Raw genomic sequence first — 22,536 nt, 5'->3', positions numbered from 1 at the left:
GAAGGGAAGATGTGTTTGGTAGTGATCGTTTAAATTTGGGGGGGGGTATTATTTATGTACAGCCTCCCATGATGAAAGGATGCGGCATTTTTCCCCCTCATCTGAGTCAATAGAACAGTGCCAAAGGAAGGACTACAACCCCAGGCATCTTTGCGACTGCAGCACATGCGCAGTGGGAGCCGGAAAGGAGCGTGGCTGCGCGATGACGTAAACGCAGCGCGAGAGCAGGCGAGGGCAATGAGAACGCGGCTCGGGGAAGATGAGCTCAGGTGAGAGCGAGTATTCAGGTAAGGTGAGGTGGGGGTGAAGGCCTTCGGGGTATTTGTAGGAGGCAGTGATTCCTTCTCAGAGCGGTCCGGTATCTTGTCCCTCCTTCCCAAATCTGGTCCCCAACGCACCGCACCCAGCATCTTTTTAGCAACCCGCGAGGGAAGGGAGGGCTTGTTTAAGGAGATGCTGCAGCGAAGGACTCACCCCAGCCCAGACACACTGCGCAGGGTTAACATAGCCTTTCAGCAAAGCCCCTGAAGCTGATGCAGTGATGAGTGTTTACTGTGGATGAATTGCTCCTATCAGTTTTGCTTGTAGGGATGCAAATCATTATTGCAATGTACCCTCTTCAATAGAAGGCCATTGATTGTTTATTTGAATCCATGTGCTATGGGCATGAGCAATTTGTAATTGCACATTTTTTTTGTAGCCCAAGGGTATAGCCCAATGAGAATGGGGGAAGTTGAGGTTGAGAGTGAGAAATTTAGGGAAGTGACCGAAAGCTCCATTGCAGAGATAGTTTTTTAACGATTTAATTGTTCTTGCTTTGAGCTTTTTGTTTTAATTGAACATTAAAATGCATGCGAACTCACGTGAACAATTGTTATATTAGATAACGTATGTGGTTTTGACGCCATGATCATTTAATCCATGTTTGGTGTAGTTCAGTACTGATGAATGCTGAGCTGGTAACTTTTAAGTCAAGTTTCTAGTCTATTCATAGAATCTGTTTTTGAAGTGCCTGCCAAGTTGTGACTGTTAACATTGATAATAGACAACCACTGTAAAGAGAAATCAATTCTGTTTGGTGTTATGTACACCGTCTGGGTTCTAAAGAATTCCTATTTTCCAATTCAGTAAATATTCAAGAATAGATAAGAATATACAAGACTATTAGAGACAAGAGGTTTTTATTTATCTGGGCTCAATGTTCAAAAAGGTATACTCCTCTTCTTTGCTTTCTTCCAACTATCTACCTTGAACTTACCAGCATAATCTTTCTCATTGATTAATTTATGGAATAGCATGCCCAAGATTTAAGATTAATTGTGTCTTGACCATCTGTTTGTGTGGGTAAAATGTCCACATTTTATCCTGGACTAAGTTTCACTTATCCACTGCTGCAGCCTGTGCCAATCTTTGCTGGCACCCTGACACCCATTACACTGAATTTAAAAGCTTTGACTTCAAGCCCTCATTTCCTCACCCAGCAACTCTCTTTGCAAGTTCCTCAAATTTCTCCAACCCTACATAGCAGCCTGTGATTGACAGTCTTCTGATTTGGGAATCTCTTGAATTCTCACTCCTATATTGGCAAGGCTTCAACTGTCTTGGGTCTGGGACTCTCAAAGGTATATGCTAACAAAGTGGCTATATTACTATATTAGTAACCTGGAGGCTGGACTAATGATTCAGGGAAGTGAGTTCAGATCCCACAATGGCAGCTGGAAAATTTAAATTCAGTTAATGAATTAAACCAGAAATAAATTGGTAATGGTGATTGTGAAATTGCCAGGTTGCCATTAAAAATACATCATGTTCACTATCTTAGGAAGATAATAGGATATTCCTAATATCCTTTAGAGAGAGAAATCTGCTGTCCTTGCTCAGTCTGGCCTAAATGTGACTCCAAATCCAAAGTTATATGGCTGATTTCCAGTTGCCCTCTGAAATGGTTTAGCAAGCCACTTGGTTGTATATGGATAGGTAACAATTGTTGCACTTATCAATGATGCCCATTTCCTGTAAAAGAATTTTTAAAAACTCCCTCCCTAAACCCCTCTGATTTGCTGCACTTCCTGCATCCAAGAACCTCCACAAACTCTTTTGAATGTGCTTTCAGTCATCTCTCGTGTGTGAAAAGCTATGGGGTCTTTAATTTTGTTAAAGGAATTATGCAAGTACGAGTTGTTATTGATCCAGATAATTATGTACCCCACAACCAGTTGGCATATTGGAGCACTGAGTCTTCAAATGATGTCCAGAAATGTTGTACTTGATTGGTCTGCAGGTCTGAGATGTATCTGGATCAGGTAATAGTTCTGATGAAGAGTCATAGAGACTCGAAACATTAGCTGTATTCCTCTCCACAGATGCTGTCAGACCTGCTGAGTTTTTCCAGCTATTTTTGTTTTTGTTTGTGAATAGTTATTTGGAATTCTGTAGAATAGGTGTATTGCCATTCTTTCACTGTCTCTGGGTCAAAACCCTGGAACTCCCTTCTTAACAACACTTTCAGCTACACGACATCAACTGCAGTGGTTCAAGAAGGCAGCTCATCACTGTTTTCTCAAAGGCAACTGGGGATGAACAATAAATGCTGACCTTGTTAGTGGTGCTCATATCACATGAACAAATTAATAAGAGAAACTGATTTCACTGCCCTTCTGCCAAATGAGTAATGCAGATGATTTGAGTATTATACATGGATCAAGTATTGATTGTGAATAATGTATATATTGTTGGGGCACCTTTGGTCCTGAGATCTTCAGAGTAATGACAGGGAATAATGCTGTGTTTATTGGAGTGAGGGAAGAAAGTGTAATTATTAATTTGGTTCTTTATAATTTGGATTGTGTTTCGAAAGAGCATTTGGAGCTGGGTGAAATAATGAGAGGGGCCTCTGTATATATAAACACTTATTGAGATGTTGCTGTAAATCCCAGGATGCTTGTATGGGAACGCACTGTTTGTATCTTTTTGCCTACCAGGTTTCACTTTCTCCACTTGCTGATATGCAGTCACTCCATGTCCCCCAGTGCTTCATGTGTAACAAATTAATTTTTGAAGTGAAGCCTCTGTTGCTATGCTGGTGAATTACTGTTGTTTATAAATCTGTCACTGATGTGTGAGCAATTTTGCAGTGACGAAGTAGGCTGTCACACAACATTGACATGTATTGGCTTATGTGTGATTTTTTTTTCTCTCTCTAATGTGCTGGTACTCACCACCTGCAAGTTTCCCTCCAAGTCATTCTCACTTGGAATGATATCACCGTTCCTTCACTGTTGCTGGTTGAAAATCCTGGAACTCCCTCCCTAACATCACTTACAGTACCTACACCACATGGACAGACAGCGATTCAAGAAGGCAGCTCACCACTGCACCTCCACCACCTTAAGAGCTATTAGCAGTGGACAATAATTGCTGGCCTAGCCAGCGATGCCCATACCCTGTAAAAGAATAGGAAAAAAAAACCCTAATTCTAAATAAGCCTGGTAACCACACAGGGCTTTTATATTTCTGGAAATGCAGCAAAATAAAAACAGAACTGATGAGTTCATATTCAGTTTACATTGAGTTTTGATGTAAAACTGATCTTGCTGGTAGGATAGTTTATTATCATCCATCCAAAGATGTGTTTGATTATAGGTGAAAGATGACGTTTTCTATTCCCTTAGTTGATATTTCTGAATGGGCCAACTTGTTTCTCAGTTGAAGCTGAGCAACTGTTTCTTAAGCAGTAGCCCATATTTTCTGGAATGTATGGGGCCCAAGACATAAAACTACCCCAAAATTTGGCACTGGATTAACAGATCATACTCTAGGTCATTTATAGTGCAGGTTTTGAGAAAGTGATATCTGTATGTATATATTAAAGAAACGACTCACATTTATAAAGCATCTTGAACACAACCACTGGATATCCTAAAGTGCTCTACAACCAATTAAATATTTTTCGAAGTGTCGTCATTCCACCCTTTGTAAACTTAAGTTCATCCAAAATTCTGCTGTTCAAGTTTCATTCACCCATCGTTTTCTGTCATCGAGGGCCTTCATTGGCTTCCAAATAAGCAGCATCTCAATCTTAAAATTTCCATCTTTGTTTTCAAATCCCTTCATGACCTTGCCCTTCATATTTTTGTAATATCTTCCAGCCCTAAAATCCTCAGATATCTGCTCCTCCAATTCTGGCTTCTTGAGCATTCTCGATTTTAATCACTCTGCCATTGGTGACCGTGCCTTCAGCTGCAACGGCTCTAAGCTTTGGAATTCCCTCCTTTAAACTTCACCACATCTCTTCCTCTCTTTTCTCCTCTAAGACACTCCCTAAAACTTACCACTTTGACCAAGCTTCTGCCCTAATATCTCCTTACGTGATTCGGTGTCAAATTTTGTTTGTTAACACTCCTGTGAAGCTCCATGGGACCCTACATTAAAGGTGCTATATAAATGCAAGTAATTTGTTTTTTGATATTGAGTTTGGGTCTGATATGCAGAGTAGAAGGAACTCTGGTCTGCATCTGACCTGGGGATACTCGATGGTGCCACTGTTGTCTGAAATGGAAAGTGTTACTGAACATTCCTCATCTTGACTAACACAAAATTCATTCTTATAAAAAGAACCTGGGAACTGGGGCTATAATTGCATATGATAGATTACTGCAAAACCTGACATATTGCACAATTCTCTCTATGCCATGTATGCAGTAGCACTCTGTCACAAAGCTCAGCTTGTGTGTAATCATTAACCCTTGAATCATCTTTTATTTAAAGGCTCTTATTGTAAAAAATGTTATTTTAAGCTGCTTCATGACAGAATGAAGTCTAGGAATAACCAATTCATCCTTTTATTAAGTTGTTACAAAGGGATTCCACGTTTTGCTCCTCTTGAAGATAGACCACAATACCAAAAAGAGAGTTGCCACATAAAAGGAAGAAGTAACTTTGTTCCTTTTACTGTGTCAGCTGTGACTCAGAGTCATAAGGTTGTGGATGAAGATTCCTGCTTCAGACACTGTGAAGTAGGCTTCATAGTCTTGAGTATATTAACAGCAAGTCTTTATTAACAACTCATGACTATATACATATACAGTGGCGGGCACAGGGATGAAGCTGATTCCATCCTCGATCTTTATACATCTCTCTCCATCATTAGACTGACCCTGGCTCTAGGTCATGTGCCTCCTTACATCACTATGTGGACGGTACTATATACAGCCCCACTGACCCTCTACGTACCAGATCCTACTGCTACATCTCCCCTCAAGTCTTTATTCCCATGGGTATAGAGTTACTTTAGTTTACTTCAAGTCTTACATTGTTATAAGTCTTGTGCATTTACCTTCTTGTTACAACCTTAATGTTATTCCAGCATTATTGCTATCAGATTATTAACATTAACACCATTCTCACTACCTCATCTTCCACTTCAAATCCTCGAAGTTAGAGGTTCAGGTGGTCTGGAGGCCTTATAACACATCCACATCTTGTTCGCTGCTCTGTAGGGAGAGTGGTAGGCTCAGTTGTTTCTGGTTCTTGTTATTGGCTTGGAGGCTGGACTGGTATTTGCGTATGGTTTTATCCATTTCTTCCATTGCTTACTATTAAACCATACCTGGTTGTTGTTACTCTTGACCGTTTCTTGCGAGCAGGGTGAAAATGGTTATTCATCTGCTTGGAATAACCTTTTCTTTTTCCACTTGGGCCATTGGGAAGCTTTCTGAGGCTGAGGAAGAATGTTCCTGTGGCAAGAAGAAGATTGAGTAGCCTGCTCGCCTCCATTTTTTTGTTGCTGATTGTGCTATGAGACTGCTATGAGGTTCCAGCATCCCGTGTGATTTTGGCATGCTGGCTAGAAGTTGCCATGTGTGCACAGTGGTTGGTGTGTCTGCCAACTGTACCATCGTAATTGGAGGTAGAGGCTTCTCAGACTGTTTCTCCTTCTCCGCTACCGCTTCCACTGGAAGCGCCATGGTAATGTGCGAGAGGTTGGTTGGACCATTGGGTCTTTCCAGGACCTGGAATGATGATGGACAAAACTTCTCTGCAAAAAGAGAAGAGAAATCATTGGTGAAATCAGAGTCTGAATACTCTTTTTAGTGTTTGAGAACTCAGGACCGTGCTGTTCTGGCTGGCTAACGACAGTGGTAGCCTTGACATCTTCTGGTGTTTGGAGGAGATCATGGGCTATGCAGGCATCCCTGCTCAGCAGAGAGGCAGACTGGTTCTGTCGACATACATCAGCTCCGAGATCTGTTTGCTGCTCCATGTTGTATTCTCTCCACTGATCAATTTTTCCTTAGCTGAGTATAATTCCTCTGTGCTACCTTTCAAGGTCACATCCTGTAATTGCACTTTGCCAATTGTTTTTGAAAGACCTCACGCTCTTTAGTGAGAACTTCTACCTTCCCTTACCATTCCATGTTCTGGATTTTCATCTCTTCGTATATCTCTTTGGGAATGTAATGTTTTTCCAATGTTCCTTCCAAATGTGCAACTGTTTCCTTCAGTGCTGCAGTCTCATTCTTGCACACCATGTTTTAATTTAATTTTTAAAATCTTTGAAGGTGGTAGTGGACTCATTATTTCTGACTTCAGTGCACAAACCTTCTCGTAATAAATACAAATTGAAAAACCGATGCGATGGTGTGGCAATAATGTGGATTTGGTCAGTCTGGCAAATACCACCTGCTGCATCATAATGCAGTAAAAAATAAAGCATTAATCCAGTGTTCCTCTGATTTTGTATTTTTTACTGAGGCCTGATGCACTAAAGTAATGTGAAAAATTGCTTCTCAAGGGTGCTGGATGTCCTGTTGGATTTGGCCCTTGGATTGGTCCAAACTGATCTGGTGAGTTGGAATTGTGGCTAGTTTTGAAGATTTTAAGTGTGGGTATAGCTTTGAGATTACAGGCTTCCAAGATGGCGTCGCCGTTCACTACTGAACAATGGGCCTTCCTGCACTTGCTAGTTTTTGGTGGGCTTTCCAAAATGGCGATGGTGCGCTTGTGCCTGAAGAAGATTCTGCAATGATTGTGTGGGTCAGCAGACTATTTAATCAGCGACATAGCGTTGCTAGCGGGGACAGGTAGAAAAGAACCATTGGCTTGCTGTTTAAGAAATCAGATGGTCGCGAGGTACCTGGAGTAGACAAAAATTAATTATTTTTTTTTTCTTTGGGAGCCACGTGTTGAGACTGAGTTGGGGATCAGGATTAGTGACGGGTTTTTTTCAAATGGCACTTCTGACTGATTGAAAGAAAAGGGGTTTCTCAGGATTGGCTAGCCTGGAGTTTTAAAAAGTTTTCTTTTCCACTTCCAGGCATTGAGCTCTTGCTGAAGCTGGACTTCCAAGGGAAATGCAATGGAGTTTTATGCTGGAGTAAAACTTCTACCTTTTCCCTTCAAAGCTCTCTTCTCTCTAGAGCTTTATCCTTCTGGTGAATTTTATCCATGTCTGTACGTTCAGTTGGGAGTTTGTTTCAGTTCAGAATCTGTTAAAGGCGTCCTTTTTCTTAGTTTTTCTGCATTCTTGTGAGGATAAAGGTTTTTGATCTGGATGCTGTCACCATGAAGAATCTTCATAGTCTTGAGTATATTGACAGCAAGTCTTATTAACAACTCCTAACTATATACATATGTACAACAGAGGATACAGGTAGCTGACTCCATCCTAGGCCTTTGCATGTCTCTGTTCATCTCTCAAATGACCCTGGCTCTGGGTCATGTGCCTTCTTACATCACTGTGTGGGTGGTACAGTATTCAGTCCCACATTTAATCCTGCATGTACCTGTTACTACAGTGGGAACAAGCCCCACTTCAGAGACTTGAATACAAAAATGTAGGCTGATTGTGGGAACTTTCTGTCCCTAAGTTGGCTGCTGCATTCCTACATTAAAACAGTGACTGCATTTTAAAAGTGTTTGATTGTCTGTGAATTGCTTTGGGACATCCTGAGATTTTGAAAGGCGATATATAAATGTAACTCTTCCCTTTCTTCTTTCAGCTAATGTGCTTATCTTTGCAGATAATAAGACTTTACAGTGTAAAAGCAAAACACTGCAGATACTAGAAATCTGAAACAAAAACAGAAAAAGCTAGAAATACTCAGCAGGTCAGGCAGTATCCGTGGAGAGAGAAACAGAGTTAATCTTTCAGGTTAATGACTTTTTGTCAGAATTTCCGATGAAAGAACATTGACCTGAAATGTTAAATCTATTTCTTCCTCCACTGGTGATGCCTAACCTGCTAATTATTTCTAGAGTTTTCTGTTTTATTTCAACCTACTGCTGTGGAATGGGGGCTTGGGTTGAACGTAGGTGGAGAAAATAAGGATTGGGAAGTGCATGGTTGAAAACATGTTGTGTAAGGATATCCTACAGATTGGAGTATGTTACAGTCTTATATAATGTTGAGTTGCTGTTCTGTTGTTACTTGTTACTTTGGCTAATTCTGCTGCATTTCAAATTTGAGCTGAAGGGGTAATTTAGCAGGTGATGATGCGTAAACCAGGGTTTCACAAGTAAGAAGATTGGAAAGCAGGGCTTACACTGAGTAACATTTATCTGTTCTGCAGCGCTGAATGTTGGGTGAGGACAGTGATGCCCCATAAAGTCAAATAGTTTGCTGGTGCTCACTGTCGAGGCTGATATGAAAGTATATGCACCCATGGCACTGTATCCCAATAAGGCATCATCACATTGTGTAAAGGCAAGGGGAGGAGAGAAATTGACAAGTAAAAGACTTTGTAAATTAAATTGAGAGCATAGAGTTTCACATTCTTTGAGTTGGGATGACGTTGAATTTGTTTTTCCCTTTCTCAAATTTTCTTTAAAATATATAAGCCACAAATAAAATTGTCTGGAATTTAGATTTTAGCAGTTTATATTTGCTGTCATTGATCAAACTTGGCGTGTAGGGTTATAAACACTTGCTGCAAGTGAGTTGACGTTTTTAACAAAGGATTCAATGAAACAAAGACAGGAGCTAGAAGGTCAACTATAGTTACCAGTTTCTTCCATACATTATAATACAGTTAGACAGCACAAGCATGCAAAATCATGAAAAGATGGGCAAGCCATCATTTGACATTGAGATCTCCCTATGAAAGGACATGCAAAGCCTGTGAGTGTGGCTAAACCTGTGAGAAAGTTGTGTTGTTGGTGGGAGATGGGGTTCAAACAGGTTACGACTGCACATGATGTCGAGAACAAGGAAGAGCAGGGTGAGGTCAATCAACCTGAAGACGAGGCACTTTTCCCTCGCCTGCGGGATCCAGTGTGGAAACTTACGTGGAGTAGACTTTGTGGTATGATGCATGACATGATGCAATCGTAGATACAAAGCGTCCTTCAATCAAGGAGTCCAATCAATGAATGCTCGCCCGAACAGAAAACGATTACGGAGTTGTTCCCATTTTTCAATGCAATGTTCCAGACTTTTACAGGCTGGGGCTATTATAAGGTGTGAACAGATAGAATGAAGACTTATTCATACATTTACCACTTTATGTTTTCATTTGAATCTGTTGTTTTTGACCAAGGCATAACGGGTTGCATGCAGATGCATTCATGTGGGAATGGGGCTTCCTCAGCTATCAAACCTCCGCTTAACATGAATTTGTGGGCGGATCTCCTGGGATTTGACTCATCTGGATTTTACTTATTTTGGTTCTTTTTTTAGCTGGAAACCAAATTCACATTGAACTCACTGATTTGCTTCACACTTTGCTTAAATTAATCATTTCTGGGAAACTACAATTTTTATTTATTTAGGAATGGAGTATTAGGGGATGGTTGGAGATTCTATTTGGGATTAATGGTGTTGCCATCTTATATTCAATTTGTCATATCACTTTTTATAAACAACACATGCTGGTGCAACACCTGGAATCTTGAGATTCTTCAATGTTTTAACATAGGCCACAGCACTGCACTCAGTTTTACATTTCTTATGTCAGTAGTGAACTTCCACATCTAGACTGTAGACAGTAAAGATGAACAGAAAATGTTAAGCGGATCAGTTGACAACTCGAGAGATGAGATGAATTATTGGAACCCCAGTCCAGCAGGAGGTGGTCATACAGACAGTGGCTCTTGAACAACAATGAACACTTGTTTACTTCTCTGGGTTCAGTGAATTTATCCTGTGGCCAACTGAACTGTACAAAAAAAGACTGGTTCAGAAAGAGAAAAGTTGAGGCTACTGCAGATTGGCTGCTCTCTTTCGAGGTGCTTCAGTTGGGGTCTCCTGTAACGCAGAGAACAGGTAATCAGCCAATGCTCCTGTTTTGATTACTATCCAGTGAAAGAATGGTGCTAGAAAGTGCATATCCGAGGATAAGATTGGACTTGATGTCTCTTTGGTGAACAACCTTCTGTCACTCAGTCTAGGCCAGGAGTGACTTGACTTCTAGCCTTGGTAAGTAAATTAGTTGCACATAGGGGATGTTAAGAACAGTATAAGTGGAGAAGCAGTCAGGAGATTGAAAACAGAGCGTGTGGAGGAACAAAAATTAAAATGTGTCACAAGAGTCACATAAGTTGATTGGTTAGTAAGTATAGGCCTTTCTGGATTAGGCACAGAACAGACGATTGATGAGTGATAGCTGAGTTATATTAGTGCAGCACAGCCATGTGGACTGTGCATCCTGTGGGATGTGGGAAATTGTGCAGGCACAAAGTGCCTTCGATGACTACATCTGCAGGAAGTGTCACCAGTTGCAGAAACCTGAGCTCCGGGTTGTGGAACTCGAGCGGCGGCTGGAGTCACTGTGGTGCTCGTGCATGGCTGAGGATTACGTGGATAGCGTGTTTAGAGAGGGGTCACACCACAGCTAAGAAGTACACAGGCAGAGAGGGAAAGGGTGGCTGCTGGAGTATTCAAGAGAAACAGGCAGGTAGTGCAGGAATGCTTCAGGGTTATCATGCTCTCTAACTGCTTTCCCATTTTGGATACTGATGAGCATGATGGTTTCTCAGAGGATTGTAGCAAGAACCAAGTTCATGGCACCATGGGTGGCTCAGCTGCACAGGAAGAGAGGAAAGGGTTTAATGGTAGGGGATTCCATAGTTAGGGAAGCGGACAGGCATATCTGCAGCAGTAGATGTGAGTCCAAGATGGTGTATTGCCCCACTGGTGTCAGCGTCAAGGATGTCACAGAGCGGCTACATGACATTCTTTTGGGGGCAGGTGAACAGCCAGGGGTCGTGGCCCACATTGGGACCAATGACATAGGGAAATGGATGAGGTCCTGAAAGTAGATTTTAGAGAGTTAGGAAGGGAATTAAAAAACAGGGCCTTGAGCAGTAATCTCAGGATTACTCCCAGTGCCACATGCTAGTGAGCATAAGAATAGGAAGATTGAGCAGTTCAATGTGTGGCTGAAGAAATGGAGCAGGAGGGAGGGCTTTAGATTTGAGGCATTGGGACTGGTTCTGGGGCAAGTGGGGCCTGTACAAGAAGGACAGCTTACACCTTAAGACTGGGACTAATGTCCACCTGGGGAGGTTTTTTCGTGCTGTTGGGGAGGTTTTAAGCTAGATTGGCAGGGGCATGGGAACCTGAGGGGAAAATCGGAGAGGAAAGGAACTGGCAGTGGGAAGTAAAGGAGTATTAACTGATGAGGATATATCAGAGATTTATCAAGGTAGATAGAATACTTGGAGAGTTAGATAGCATTAGAATAGGCAATAGTTAAGTCATTAGATGGGCCAGGGTAAGGGGGAAAGTTTAAAAAGCCTAAATCAGGGTTAATGTGCATGTATGTGAATGCATGGAGTGTGGTTAATAAGATTGGTGAACGACGGGCACAGGTTAACAAGTGGAATTGTAATATTATCACAATAACAGAGACCTGGCTTGAAGAAGGGCAGGACTGGGTGTTAAATATTCCTGGATGCTAAATATTCCTGGGTGCAAGGTGTTTAGGAGAGACTGGAAAGGAAGTGAGGGGGGTTGGTGGCGTAGTGGCAGTATTCATTGAAGATGGCATTACACTACTGTAGAGAGAGAGAGAATGTTCCAGAGGGGTCAAGGATGGAATTTGTCTGGCTAGAGGAAAGGAATGAAAAAGGTGCAATAACATTGATCAATGTGGTATATAGACCACCAACTAGTGGAAGGGATGTAGAGAAACAAATTTGCAAAGAAATTAGAGAGGTGCAAGAATTAGAGTAATTATAATGGAGGACTTCACTTATTTAAATATGGACTGGGATAGAATAGTGCAAAAGGGCAAGTGTTCCTGGAATGTGTTCAAGATAATTTTCTGCAGCAGTATATTTCTGGTTCAACAAGAGGCCAGGTACTGTTGGACCTCGTTCCGGGGAATGAGTTGGCTCAAGTGGATTGAATATCTGTGGGAGTGTCTTTAGGGGACAGTGACCATTGTATCATCAGGTTTAGGCTGGCTATGGAAAAGGATGAGGAACAACCTAGAAAAGGGAGAATTAATTGGGGCAAAGCCAACTGGATGGGATGAGAATGCACCCGAGTCAAATGTGTTGGAATCAAATGTTGACAGAAAAAAGTATTGCAAGCAATGTCAAGGTATATTCCCTTGAGGGGAAAGGTACGACAAATAAATCGAGAGCGCCCTGGATGATGAGGGAGAGGGAGAGGTGAAGTTGAAAAGGAAGTGTGCATACAACAGATGCCAGGTAGAAAATACAATGGAGAATCAGGCTGAATATAGAGGGACCACAGGGAAGTGAAAAAAACTAATAGAAGAAGCAAGGAGAGAGCATGAAAAGAGAATGGCTGCGAATATGGCTAGGAATTCCAAAGTCTTCTATAAGCACATAAATAATAGGATGGTAAAAGAAAGAGTAGGGCCAATTAAGGATTAAAAATAAAGGTGACTTACACGTGGAGGCAGAGAAATTAAAGGAGTACTTTGCATCTGTCTTTACAAAGGAAGAAGATACTAACCAGCCTGAGGTGTGGGAGGACTTAACTGGAAAACTAGAAAAATTAAGAATTGGGAAGGAAATGGTGTTAGAAGGGCTATCTATACTTAATTTTAAGATGCTAGGTATGTAGGCCATATGTCCCAAAGACTGGTGAATCATATCAAACAGTATATCCCTTCCACTGTTTGCAATGGGCAAGGTACAGACTGTGCTTGCAAAACTCAAAACAGTGTCCAACATTAGATGCGACTCTGCAATTGGACATCATTTGCTAAATAATCCTCAGTGTGCTAAAAATCACGCTGACAACCAATTTAAGATTGTCAGTCGGGCTCATGGTGTGGCATGTTTGCATGTACAAGAAGCTACATATATTAATACACAGCGCCCTGTTCTTTGGAGACAGAACGTGTACACACATTGCGCCTGTGCCAGCTAAACAAAATAGCCATTTGCTGGTTCATTCCTTAGGACAATGCTTTGACCAATCAGAGTTGAGCTGCCTGGGTTAAATTTCGAACAATGCTTTGCAGTTAACTGTCAGTCACCATTAACTGGTGCATCCTCCATAGCAGTGCTTCTACCAGTCAGAGCCCACTTGCCAACCAGTCAGCACTCTCCTTATATAGTATAAAGTTGTTGCTTCCCCTGACATTGGTATTCTTGTGATTGTCCTGATGAGTGCAAGATGAAAAGCTTCAACAAAATGTGTTTTTTTCAGCAGTATTGAAGTTCTGTAATATTAAGTGACACTTACTTCCTTAAAATTGATAAGGTACCGGGACTGGATTAGATGCATCCAAGGTACTGAAAGAAGTGAGAGTGGAAATTGCAGATTCACTAGTGATAATCTTCCTTAGACATGGGTGATGTCAGCGGACTGGCGAATTCCGAATGTTACATCCTTGTTCAAAAAGGGGTGCAAGGACAAAACGGGCAACTACAGATCAGTCAGTTTGACTTCAGTGGTAGCAAAACTCCTGGAAACTATAGTTCACGGAAAAATCAATAGTCACTTAGACAAGTGCAAGACAATTAAGGAAAGCCAGCATGGATTCATTAAGGAAAAATCATGTTTAACTGAATTTTTTGAGGAGATAACTGAGAAGGTTGATAAGGGCAATGCCGTTGATGTGATGTATATGGATTTTCAAAAGGCATTTGATACAGTGCCACATAACAGACTTGAGCAAAATTCTAGCTCATGGAGTAAAAGGGAAAGTAGGCACTTGGAAAAGAAAGTGGCTGAGTGACAGGAAACAAAGTAGTGGTTAATGGATATTTTTCAGGTTGTTGGAAGGTTTGTAGTGGAGTTTCTTAGGGGTCAGTGCTGGGAACCTTGCTGTTCCTGATATATATCCGTAACCTAGACTGTGGTGTTCAGGCATGATTTCAAAATTTGCAGATGATACGAAGATTGGAAATGTTGTAAATTGTGATGAGGATTGTCTTGAACTTAAAAAGGACTCAGACATATTGGTGGATTGGGCAGACAAGTAGCAGATGATGTCCAATGCAGATAAGTGTGAGATGATTCATTTTGGCAGGAAGAATATGGAGAGACAGTATAAAATAAAGGGAGAAACTCTGAAGGAGGTGCAAAAACAGAGGGACCTTTGTGTATATACATGAGTCATTGAAGATGGCAGAGCATGTTGAGAGAGCAGTTAATAAAGCAAATGGTATCTTAGACTTTATTAAGAGGGGCATTGAGTACAAAATTTATGAGGTCACGTTGAACTTATATAAGACACTAGTTAGGCCTCATCTGGAGTATTACGTCCAGTTCTTGGCGCCACACTTGAGAGAGGGTGTGAAGGCATTGGAATACAGAGGAGATTCACAAGAATGATTCCTGGATGAAGAACTATACCTTTGACGATAGATTGGGACTGTTTTCCTTGGAGAAAAGAAGGCTGATAGGACACTTGTGGAAATATTCAAGATCCTGAGGGGTACGGACAGGGTAAATAGTGAGAAACTGTTCCCACTTGAGAGCATAAAACTAGAGAGCACAGATTCAAAATAATTGGCAAAAGGAGTAAAAGCGATGTAAGGAAAAATTTTTTCATCCAGAGGGTGTTTGGAGTCTGGTACGAGCTTCCTGAGAGGGTGGTGGAGGCAGGTTTGATTGATTTATATTCAAAAGGAAATTGGATTATGATCTGAAAGAGAGAATGTGCAAGGTTATGGGGATAAGGCAGGGGGGAGTGGGAATAGGCAGAATACTCTTCCAGAGCCAGCGCAGACTTGATGAGCTGAATGGCCACCTCCTGCACTGTAAAGTTTCTGTGATTCTGTAATAGAGACCTGTTATGTAATAGAGAGCTGTGGATCATGTATTCAGTGGGTTGTGATCTGGAGTTCCTGCTTGGCACAGCAGTGCAGACTCTGTGATTCCCTGCTAATGTATTTTCAGATTTGGCTCCAGAGTGAGGGGAAGTGGGGTTTGATTCTCTACTAATTGCATTGCTGGATGGGATGGAGATGGAGCTTCATGTTGGTTCTGTGCAATCAGGGACAGGCCACCCTCTTCATCCTGTGGTTTTTGAGATTCCCCCCACAGGAAGTAATTGATATTTCAGCCTTGAAGTTAAGCAAAAAAATGCTGCTGAATTTAAATAAATAAGTTTGAGGTTAGTGGTGATGGAATGATGCTGGTCCTTCATCAAACGTACAGTTGCCCTACAGACTTTTCACAGGCTTTTGACTGGTAACTTGAGGTTCCCAGAGATCAGAGCAGGGATCTGCGGCTTGTATGAGTAGGACAAGCAACAGAACTCTTCAAGCAAGCTGACTGAAGAATCCTCATTGAGACAGAGTCTAAACCGGGAGGTATGAATTAGAATATTTAATTCATTGTAAGATCAGGTACAGAAAGCAAAATAAAGAGAGAATGAGTGAAAGATTGGATTAACAAAGCGATAAGGTACCGTGATGAATATCTAGTTCGTGGCTTGGTTCTGGGAACATCGTTGTGACAGTACAGTGATGAAAATGCTGGGCTTTAGAGCTTGCCAGAACACCAAAAAAGAAAATAGCAGTTCAGAAGGTTACCCATATTTAATATAATCAGAGTAGAAGAAATGGAGCTATAAAACAGCAGGTAGGCTTGCTTAGCTGGAGATGTGATGTCTACACTGCTTGCAAAGAAGTGCAATCCAGGGAGATTTTTTTGTTTTGGGAGTTAGCTAAATTAGTTTAAATGCATTCAGGGAACCCTGAAAGACTGAGTTGTCGTGGAGATGGGTGGAGCTTAAGAAGGTTCTCTGGATCAGTTTCTGTATTTGTTGGGAGAAGGGTTTGGTTGCACTTTGGACCTTGTGTAGGCTCCAGGCAGTTAGGGATCAGAAGTCCTGGGGAGCTGAGAAGGTGGTGGAAGGTCACTGGTTCTGTGTCAGGCATTTAGGACAGAGGGGAGACTGAAATTCTGAGAAATCCAAGTGCCAGCTTAGTGGAGCTAGCTGTCTGTAAAGGAGTTAGAAGTGTGCTGGTAATTGGAGGTGGGAGTGCAACTTTGTGAACCCTGTGGAACACAGTCTCAGGGGAAGAGATTGAACCATCAGAAGGTGAGAAGTTGTTGAGACAGAGCAGCTTTTGAGGGAATTCAGAAATTAGATCTTCGAAAGTGAAGAATTGAAATCCTTCGTGAGGGAGACTGAGTTTTAACAAGATTTTATGACTGTTCAATGACAACTAGGTGGGTTGCTGAGAAATCTGAGATCTATCTTGTCACATCTCTGCCATTTATTGTGCAGTGTTGTATGTTCAACCACAGTTTGCCTGTTTAATTTGTATTTACACTCTCACATTCAGAATCAACATGAGGTAAGATAGATATTCTACATGATTTAACTTTTCTGACTTTGTATTGTAATATTTATTTTGTTTGTTTGAAACTGTGGAATCTTGTGGCTTTATTCTCCTAGTGAGTAATTGGGATTTCAAATTTTGTTTGCTTTAAACAAAATAGTTACTGGTCCCTAAGTGGATCATAGCAAAACAAGGGAGAAGAAATCTAAGGAATGAGACTCCAAACTTTGAAAAAAAAAATTCAATGCCAGAGAGGTGGTTTGACAGTAATTAAGACTTATGTAATTAAAATTTCACTTGCTCCTGAATGTATCAGACCCAAACTTTTCTGGCTTGTTTAGTTTGTAGCTAGTGTAACTACTGCAAATTTAACCCTTCCATGGATTTCAATGATAAATTTTTTAGAGTAGTAGTGATGGAGTGAAGTTGTGGAGGAGCAGGGCAAATTGGACAGCAACTTCCAAATTTCAGTGTTTAACTGTGCCACGTGTAGACTCTGGATGTTGCTATCTGACTGAATAATAAGTGAGCTTTGATGTCCTCACTGTTACACTTGAAGCAAAATTCAGGCTGTTATTTTCTTCTGTGTGTCATACCCCTGTCTCTACCATGCAATGATCACATTCTTGTTTTTGTTTCTCTCTCTCTCTTGCACTTTGGTTTCCTGAATCTCAGGACTTCTCTCCATGTATCTTTCATCTCGCTGCCAACCTACACTAGTCTTAACCTCAGCTATAAATGCACATTGACAAATTGAGAGCTTTGACATCAAAATTGGAAGGAATGCAGTGTGTGAGTGCAAGAGACAATGTGATCCTAGAGAGATTAGCAGAGTCTTGGGAAAATCTGACTAGAATTGGCAGACAGCTTGCAGGCTATATGTGCCCAGCATCCATTTGGACATCCCATAGCATTGTTCGCATATTAGAATTTTTATGGTATTTTACAAATTCACTAAAGCTGGGGTCAAAAGCACTCAGGCCAGCTGCTATCCTGTCTGCTTTGGTAAAGCAGCTGCACAAATAATCTAAATGCTTGCATCTTCATGAAAGGATGAGACAAATAGGAATTGCCAGAAACAAATGGTGAGAGTTTACAAAGAAGGGTTTCTGTGATAGGCATACTCTAATGCGACAAGAATAAGAGTATGAATGTCTTCTAGTAACTGAGTCTGAGCATGCTACTAAAGAACTCGTCATATTCTGAGTGTGTTGTTTCCTAACAGAGGGAGACCGGAACTGACTCTTCGCTCATTGTAAAATAATCAATTTGAACCCCGCTGACAGAACACTCGTGTGGCTGGCACTCCACAATGGATACCATGGATACCATAGGTAGGAAATTTAGAACAATCTTTTAATTGCTTTAGGTTTATTAGTAGAACAGCAGTGAATCCAGATTTGTGGCCTGGCATCTTGCTTTGTAGGTTAATGGTATCACATGATGTGGGGTTTGCATCACGAGTAGAAATCGTTCACAGATAAGTCAGCAGTGGGAAAGGTTGCGTAAAATGGAGAATTACCCAGACAGAAGTTCAGGGAATGGTACAGGATGTTTATTGTGACGACTGCCTGGGAAACTCATGTGGCTGCTTCCTCAGAGAAGCACAAAGTATCATACAATGTTGAGTATTTTCAAGAAGTCTTTCGCTCCTATTTTTTCCCTTTTGCAGTCTTGCCAGGAAAGTTTTGAAGAACTTGAGGTGCCTGTAAGTGTTGAAGGCAGGATTTTTTTTTGTCACTTTTGAAACTAAACAGAACCATAGCACTGGTGAGAAACCTGAAGTTTAGCAGTTTTCCTAGTGAATGCTGGACAGTGGCCTTTTAACCCTGGCTGCACTGCAGTGACACCTTTGTTCCTCGGATCAACTATTTCTGTAGCCGTTTGTAGAAAGGCTTTGAATTTAGACTGAATTTGTTTTTTGTGTGGCATGTACTACAATTATCTCAAACTAGGGTTGCGACTCTGAACGCACTTCAAATACACCCATAGCAGAAAGAGGAGACTCAGCTGGGTATGAACCGTGATCTCCAGGTTCACCACCTTTTTACTTTGGAAATGGAGTTGTGAAGAAGAGCTTCGTGAAGATTAAAAGGTTATGAGCCCTACTTATATAGAAATATTAATTGAGCAAAATTGTTGTAACAAAGAATTGCCCTGATCGGTGGCATTTGGTCTTGGTGGTGCAAGGTAGATTGGGTTCCACTAATGCTGAGAAAGTGCTGCATGTAGTTTCTGTAAAATTAAAACCCTGATTCCTTAGTTGATATATTACCTGGTGTTGCACTGAGTCATACACCAAGACGTTTCCTGGGTTTCACCCCTGACCAACTCTGAGTGAGTTGATCTCCACCAAGATGGGACAATACAATTGGCCTTGGTGCCTCTCGAGCTAGGGAGATGAAGGTTCTGCTCTTATTCGTGTTGCTGATCACTTTCTAGTGACCACATTGGAAACTCTACAAAGCGATATTGATTGAGAATAAGATCGGCTCAGCATTTGTGTCTTCAGTGATGAGCAGCCTGTACTTGCTATCTGAATTCACTTGGGTAAGCTGGTCTGTACATGTGTAGCTCAGCCCAGCGAGAGCCTGTGCTTTCAGTGGAGAAGAGAGAATGGAAACATTTTCAAATTGTGAACAAAAGACATGGTTTTGGAAACACACAAGTCAAATCTGATCTGTATAGAGCGGTGACTCAGATGAAACACTGGATCTTTGGACTGAGTTCAATTACAATCCAAGGGCAATAATGATTATTAAAGCCAGTTGATGGATTTTAAAAATGGCAGTGCAACATAAAAATTGATCTAACCTTCAGAATTGTTTCAAAGTATATAGTCAAACTGCAGCTGAATGCCTGTTTTCATCCTCCTTCAGTTACAGCTCCACTATGTTCTCATGCCTCTATTTAGGAGATTGCCTCTGTTTTGTTCCACAGTAAATACTGATCTGTTGCCAAAAAGAAGTTGTTTTTAAATCTGCATTTGGCTCCATTTTGTGAATTGAGTAACAGACCACAAACTGTGTACCAAACTTTACCTTACTCTGTGCTACCATAAGCCATTTTTAATAAAGATCTAACTTTTTACTCTTCAAAAAAAAAAGCCTTTTTAAATTAAAAATAGCTGTAGCCTCTATAGAACATCACTATGTAGCAAATTGTCAAATGCACCACCAGTCCACCCATATCGCCCATATATACGCCTTCTAGTAAACTGTCGCTCCAAAGAATCTATTAATATTCATAAACCTCAGTTAGGAATAGACCTAATAAAGCAACTGCACTTTAGCAATGTGACTACTTTTGTACGTCCCTTCCACCAATCAGCTAGAGACTTCTACATTCTCTGGCTATCTGTCTTGTGGCTGGTTTCCTGTTTAAGAAATTTAACTGCTTGCTGTCTCAGTTTTAATCCCTGATTATTTTCATTTCCAGCTGAGTTTCCAAAGATGCACAAGACTTTGGAATGGAGGGGAGGTAAATCCATGTTTTACAACTAGTGAAGGGACGGCATGTAAAGGAAACGTTTTTAGGCTTGGTGCAATAAGGACTAAACAACATGCCCAACATGATTTATTTTACATTTCCACATCCTCTCTCTCTCTATGTCTCTCTCTCACACACAACTCTGCTTTTGCACAATTTAAAAAAAAAAATGTTTATTGGAAAACCATGCCTTGCACAAATCAACTTTTCAGAATGCATTTTAGGCTTGCTTTTGCTTTGTTGCGTTGCTCACTTGTAGTTCCGACTTTTGTCATGTACAACTGGAGGAAATCCTGATGTTTAACCTTGAACCTTGAGCAGAAGCAGAACTTCTGCAGTTTCATTTGTGAAAATGTTTGTTCATACATCCTGGCTACTGGACAGTGACATGCTGGGTGTGACAAGCCAGGCAAGTAGTTAAAGAATGCTGACACACTGCATGAAGCCTGATCTTTTCATCGGAGCTAATTTCAATTGATGGTGGGGGCTGACTTAATTGACAGGAAAACTGGTTTCATAGACTTCCAGCTCTAAACACTTGTTGCTGAAGCCTGTGAAGGTGCTAGCAAACTCACATGCCATACTCCTTAGCTTTGCAGTGAAGCTGTTGTCCTTTGCGTTTCTTTTTCGATGGTGGCGGGTGAGGAGATGTTTCATATTTAAAAACAGCAGTGCTCCATCAGTGTCTTCTCAGTGAGAGTCTCATTGAACTGATCTCAAGATGTCAGCTTCCAGAGAGACAGCCTCATGGCATAGTCACATGACTACAGCAAGCCAGATGGGACATGTAGAACTGATTGCACTTCAAACTCAATCATTCCCCATTTCATACTGAACAAAGATATAAACATTCCCCCTTTTCCTAGTGCACAAGACAAATTTGCATGCATGACCACGTGTAACATTGCGTAACCCAAGTTACCCACTATATACCCACTGTTCTGATGCATTAACAATTGTTTGTTCTTCTAGTTGGTCTCTTTCTGCTGTATTGCAATCATAGTTTTTAAATAGTGTAGGTCTCTTAACGGTACACATGTGCATTGTCATTAGCTGTTTGTCTGGGTGGTGTTCTTGTCCGAAGAATGTCATTCCCTTGGCACTTGTTGCTGTGGTAACTGGGGTTGTTGGGAACACATGGACTTCTGGGATTCATAGTCCTGTACTCAGTGCAGTTGGTGAGATCCCTTCTTCCTGACCAGCTGACTGTGGTGAAGGAGCGGCTCTGCGCGGTGAAGGAGCGGCTCTGCGCGGTGTGCATATGTGCCTGCAGTTGCACAGATATATTTTGTCATTCACTTTCACCGCGTATGATTGACGTGACAATTTCTCTACACGTCCTGAGTTTCCACTTGGGGAAAGCCATGGGCTGACTCCTGTTGAGAGCGTTGAAGGTTTGTACCTGACTGGTTCTCCAATGCTCAGCTCTGGCAATGGTTTGACAGTCTTGTCAAAATGAAATTTGACTTTCTGCCATTTCACTTTGATTTTTTCGCTCACGCCTGTTACTACTTCTGGTTTCAGTAGCTGTTTTGCTATTGGAAGAGTGGTTTATGTGCAGCGTGACACTAGTCTTTGGACTGGACTACTTTCCATGCCGTCAGTTGGTGTTCCTCTCCACTCGAGGGTTGCCTTGTGTGTATCTATGCTAGATTTGCTTGAATTCTTGACGATTCCTTTGGCGATTTTTCACTGCCCCCTTAGTCTTTCCGCACTATCCCCAGTCAAATGGAGAAGATGTGTAGTTTTGAATTTCCCAATCCTTTGTGAATCGGCTGAATTCTTCACTCATGAATTGAGGGCCATTGTCACTCATCACAATATCTGGAATGCCATAACAACTGAAATATACTTTCAGGCATTCTACTATTTCTCCTCATTGTTGAAGTCAGCTGGTCTAACTCTCAGTAGTCAGAATATTAGTCTACAGTGACAAGATAATCAGTTTCTGCAATAGTGAAGAAGTCTACTCCCAGCTTTATCCCTGGTCTGTCTGGGATGTCATGTGTCTTGAACAGCTTTCTAGCTTGTTTAGCCTGGTACTCGTTACATGCATTGCACTGGCCAATGTGGCCTTTAATTTAATAATCATGTTTGGTCAGTAGAGCACTTCTCTTGCCTTTCTCAGACTTGATTCAGTGTCCTGATGGTTCGCATGGATGTGCTTCAGCATCTCTCCTCATCTCCTTAGGTTGATGACTCTATTTCCTTTGTATGAGATGCCATCTGGGGCTGTCAATTTGTTTCGTTATGCTCAATGTGCTCTTGTGACCAAAGGTGTGTCCTAGATGCTCTCAGGTCAACCTTTCATTGCAACTTTCCAAGCCC

At 41.4% G+C, this 22,536-nt stretch overlaps 1 protein-coding gene and 1 long non-coding RNA gene across 7 annotated transcripts in view; one reads left to right on the top strand and one right to left on the bottom strand.

The window, feature by feature from the left end:
• Positions 1–222: 222 nt before the first annotated feature.
• atp13a2 (ATPase cation transporting 13A2) overlaps positions 223–22,536 on the top strand; it is a 96,430-nt gene continuing 74,116 nt past the window's right edge. For 3 of the 5 annotated variants that reach the window (XM_041205935.1, XM_041205934.1, XM_041205930.1), the window contains exons 1-2: positions 223–287; positions 17,945–18,053. In XM_041205935.1, coding sequence (XP_041061869.1) covers positions 18,032–18,053 — 22 coding nt within the window. In that variant the 5' untranslated portion in view covers positions 223–287; positions 17,945–18,031. Of the gene's footprint in view, positions 293–17,944; positions 18,054–22,536 lie in introns of all 5 variants that reach the window. The other 2 variants (XM_041205932.1, XM_041205933.1) reach the window with 2 other exon arrangements.
• LOC121287902 lies at positions 8,861–20,940 on the bottom strand. Of its 2 annotated transcripts, XR_005945265.1 has the most exons (3): positions 20,784–20,940; positions 19,534–19,670; positions 8,861–10,243 (listed from the first exon to the last, which is right to left on the bottom strand). It is a non-coding gene; the product is annotated as an uncharacterized LOC121287902 (long non-coding RNA). The 2 variants fall into 2 exon arrangements; XR_005945264.1 differs by lacking the exon at positions 19,534–19,670.

The sequence above is a fragment of the Carcharodon carcharias genome, chromosome 15, assembly GCF_017639515.1.
Source record: "Carcharodon carcharias isolate sCarCar2 chromosome 15, sCarCar2.pri, whole genome shotgun sequence".
NCBI lineage: Eukaryota > Metazoa > Chordata > Chondrichthyes > Lamniformes > Lamnidae > Carcharodon > Carcharodon carcharias.
This window is presented reverse-complemented; position numbering and strand designations above follow the sequence as displayed.